This window comes from Aplysia californica, unplaced genomic scaffold, assembly GCF_000002075.1.
Source record: "Aplysia californica isolate F4 #8 unplaced genomic scaffold, AplCal3.0 scaffold00082, whole genome shotgun sequence".
NCBI classification, from domain to species: domain Eukaryota; kingdom Metazoa; phylum Mollusca; class Gastropoda; order Aplysiida; family Aplysiidae; genus Aplysia; species Aplysia californica.
Genome location: NW_004797352.1, coordinates 1617857 through 1621779, shown reverse-complemented (window position 1 = coordinate 1621779; position 3923 = coordinate 1617857). Strand labels below are relative to the sequence as shown.

The 3923-nt window shown below is 46.2% G+C and overlaps 1 protein-coding gene across 1 annotated transcript in view; it reads right to left on the bottom strand.

The window, feature by feature from the left end:
• Positions 1-3531, bottom strand: part of LOC101856502 (mucin-17) — a gene marked incomplete at both ends in the record, with an annotated part of 12082 nt that extends 8551 nt beyond the window's left edge. The window contains 4 exon segments of the mRNA XM_013080356.1: positions 801-993; positions 1981-2065; positions 2694-2810; positions 3415-3531. Coding sequence (XP_012935810.1) covers positions 801-993; positions 1981-2065; positions 2694-2810; positions 3415-3531 — 512 coding nt within the window.
• Positions 3532-3923: the final 392 nt, after the last annotated feature.

Genomic DNA, 3923 nt, shown 5'->3' with positions numbered 1-3923 from the left:
ACACACCCACACACACACACACACACACACCCACAGTGACGCCATGGGGAGCAAAACCGTAGGTTTACCACAAGTTTGTCACACACACCCCCACACACTGACGCCATGGGGAGCAAAACCGTAGGTTTACCACAAGTTTGTCACACACACCCCCACACACTGACGCCATGGGGAGCAAAACAGTAGGTTTACCACAAGTTTTACAGCACTAGCACCACAAATAGGTTCTATAAGCGCGGTCTGAGAGGGACAGAAAAACCCAGCAGAAGGACAGAGACACTTGATAAAAAATTTCTCCCCCCTCAAGCTAAGGTCTTCTGGGTGTGACAGCGATGTGTCTAACCACTGCTCCACTGACGCCGGCACAGCACACACACACTGACCTTGGGACCCCCCCTCCAGGCAGTGCCACTGACTGAAGTGTCTTTAGGCCATTTCTAAAGCGGGGATATTAACATGTTCTTATACACAGTAGAATTGTAAATGGGCTGATTTATCAATGTCATGCTCATACAGTGCCGGAACAACATAGGGGGAACTGCTGCTTTTTCTTTCCTCATCCTTACTATCGTCATTTTTTCCTCTACTTCTTTTGTATGTTTGTCACTCTCTTGTGAACAGCTTTTCCGGGGTGCCTTGATAGTCGAAGCAGACTTTGTGCTGTTGAGGCTAGAGAGGTGAGTAGAGTAAGCCTGATTCACCGTTTGGACTTCTCTGTTGACATCCACCCCTTGGCGCTCATATGACCTTATACAGTTGTGAGTACTGTAAAACCTTACAAAAACAAACAACAGACTGACCAGGGTTCCCCGACAGGAGAGCAAACTTGGTGGCGGCGCGGCCGCACGAGAGTCCGACGTCAAACAGGTGCTGTGACAGACTGACGATGTCGCCCACAGGCTTCTCCAGGACCTGCCCCGCCCACTCACACACCAGCTGGCACGACATGTGGTGGAGCTCGCTCACCGGGGGGTCCTTGCTCGCGATAACGTTCTGTGGACAGACCAGTCATGTGACAATGTGGACAGACCAGTCATGTGACAATGTGGACAGACCAGTCATGTGACAATGTGGACAGACCAGTCATGTGACAATGTGGACAGACCCATCACGGCAACACTCTAATAATAATAATAACAACAATAATAATAATAATAATAAATTGCATTTATATAGCGCATTTCCACAAAGAAGTGCTCAATGCACTGTACAATAATACAAAGAACGTATGCAGCGCACAGCTCCTATAGTAATCCTCTTTCTCTCACTCCGTCTCTGTCCCTGTCTCTCTCGCTCTCTCTCTCCAGTACATCTTTGGGTAAAGACAATCCCACAAAACTTACCCAGACACCCTCGTACATATTGATGACATCACACAGTCAAAAACTCATCTCTGTGCGGATTTTGCAGACAAATGTTGACCAAAGGCCCCAAAGATGTACATATGCAGTTTCCAGTGACACTCAAGCTTACCAATTCACCAAACTTTGGCGGCAATTTTCTCCTCAACTGTACGTCTCACACCACGTGACTACCTACGACGGCAAATATCACGACTTCTATTCAAGATGTACGGACATTTGTTTCCTTCATTAGCATGATAAATGAACAAGTTTTAAAATTTAAAAACCCCATATGCCTAACATTGACGAGTGCCTGATTTCACCAGTTGTCAAACCTGGAGATGTGTGTGTGTGTGTGTGTATGTATGTGTGTGAATGTGTGTGTGTGTGTGTGTGTGTGTATGTATGTATGTGTGTGAATGTTTGTGAGTGTGTGTGTGTGTGTATGTATGTGAATGTTTGTGTGTGTGTGTATGTATGTATGTGCGTGAATGTGTGTGTGTGTGTGTATGTATGTGTGTGAATGTGTGTGTGTGTGTTAATGTGTGTGTGCATGTGCGAGCGTGTGTGTGCTTGCGTGTGTGTGTGTACATGTGCAAGTGAGCATGTGTGTGCCTGTGTGACAACATGAGTTTACCTCGTGAGTGACCACTGCAGGATCCAAAGACGGGAGACTCGGGGACTCGACAGTTTCCTTCCTGGCCAGCCCCACATAGCAGTACGTGCATGCCGTTAAAGAAACAAACCAGCACTGGTACAAGAGCAAAACATTACATGTACATAGTGTTCTTTTAGTACCAGTTTTACGGCACTTGAAACACAATAAGGTCATATAAAGTGCCCAAGATTAGAGGTGTTACAAGAGAGTAACACACACACAAAAAAAGGAAGGAGGTGAGATTGAGACGATGGATGTTTGGTAGGAAAGAGGGAGCAAACTACAACAAAAGCACCCGCCAATTACCCACTGTACAAGTTTGTACGCCCCCATCTACATGTCTGTACGCCTCCATCTATATGTCTGTACGCTCCCATCCACTAGACAGCTGTCACCTAACACTGCTGCAACGTTTAGTGTTAGAGCTTTCTGTTACCAGAACACCAGCCAACCACCCACCTTGCTACGAAGAACAAACGTTTCATTCTCTCGGCCCAAGAAGCCAGCGTAGACAAAAACACCACCACATTTCTTACTTTCTCTACCAGCTGACGACCCACGACCTTCACAAAGTTTTCCAAACACGTTCAAAGCTTTTCGTTGACAGGCAGTATAAAGGACAAAGAAACGACAGCAAAAGTCAAATGGAAAAAGTCTCTAGAGACTTGCGGCTGCGGTCAGCTCAAGGATATTTGGACTTTCCCCGCTGGCCCAGTCGACGGTGGTGCAGTTTCGGGAACGCAGCCTTCACCAACTTGCCAAAGTCTGCTGAGCTCATCACGCCCACTCTTGAGGCCTCGCAGAACCTTCTGGAACACCAAGCAAATGTCACAGTTGAGTTGTAGGAAGAACTTTACAGCACTTGCAACATGACAAATTACATATATATGTGACCAATAGTAGAGGTGTAACGAGAGCGTACCGGACAAAGTTTTCGTTTGAGTAACAGTTTTATGGCACTTGCAACACAAACAGGTCATTACAAGAGCCGGAGATTAGAGGTGTTACCAGTACCATACCAAGAAAAGGAAGAGGAGAGATAAGGACAACAGATGTTCGATGGTAAAGAAAGAGCAAACCATACCAGATCACCTGCCAACCACCCACAGCAAATGTTCGTCAAGGCACCAAACTAAACCCACTTCACCGTTGCACACAAGAGACCAGGGCTCAAATCCCAAGTGGGGAGAATTTCTATCGAGTAACTCGGTCTGTCTGCTGGTAGGTTGTATCCCTCTCAGCCCGCGTTAGCCCCAACAGGCAGGGTAGGAAGCCCTCCTCCTAGATGATCCAAATTGTGTTCAAGGGTGTGTGTGTGAGTGTGTGTGAGTGTGTGTGTGTGTGTGTGTGTGAGTGTGCGTGAGTATGTGCGTAAAAACTACTACATTAAAAAAATATGTAAAAATCACGTACCTGTAATGTTCATAAACGTCTTGCTTTGTCAGGGAAGATTTGGACTCCACCACATGGTAGTGAGTGCGGATCCAGTTCAAGGTCGCCGTCGATTTGTTCGTGGCCGAGCGACCACATCTGCAGAAGAAAAAGTTACAGTATTGTGTGTTTCAACCGAATACTGTTAATCCGGAATCAGCGATAGACCGAAAGAAAAGAAACTCCCAAGTCTATTTCCTCCGTCTACTCCAGCAGCACCTCTCGACCGAAAGAACAACAAAGTGGCTGAGGAATATCTGGCCATCACGCAGACTTCTCTTTTCTCTTTCAGTTGACTCCACTGCACTTTTTTTGTCATGCCCATCAATACCACAATACCAACACTTAATACCACAATGGTTAGCTCCTTCTTTCCTATCAAACATCTATCGTCCTTATCTCTCCTCCTTCTTTCCTATCAAACATCTATCGTCCTTATCTCTCCTCCTTCTTTCCTATCAAACATCTATCGTCCTTATCTCTCCTCCTTC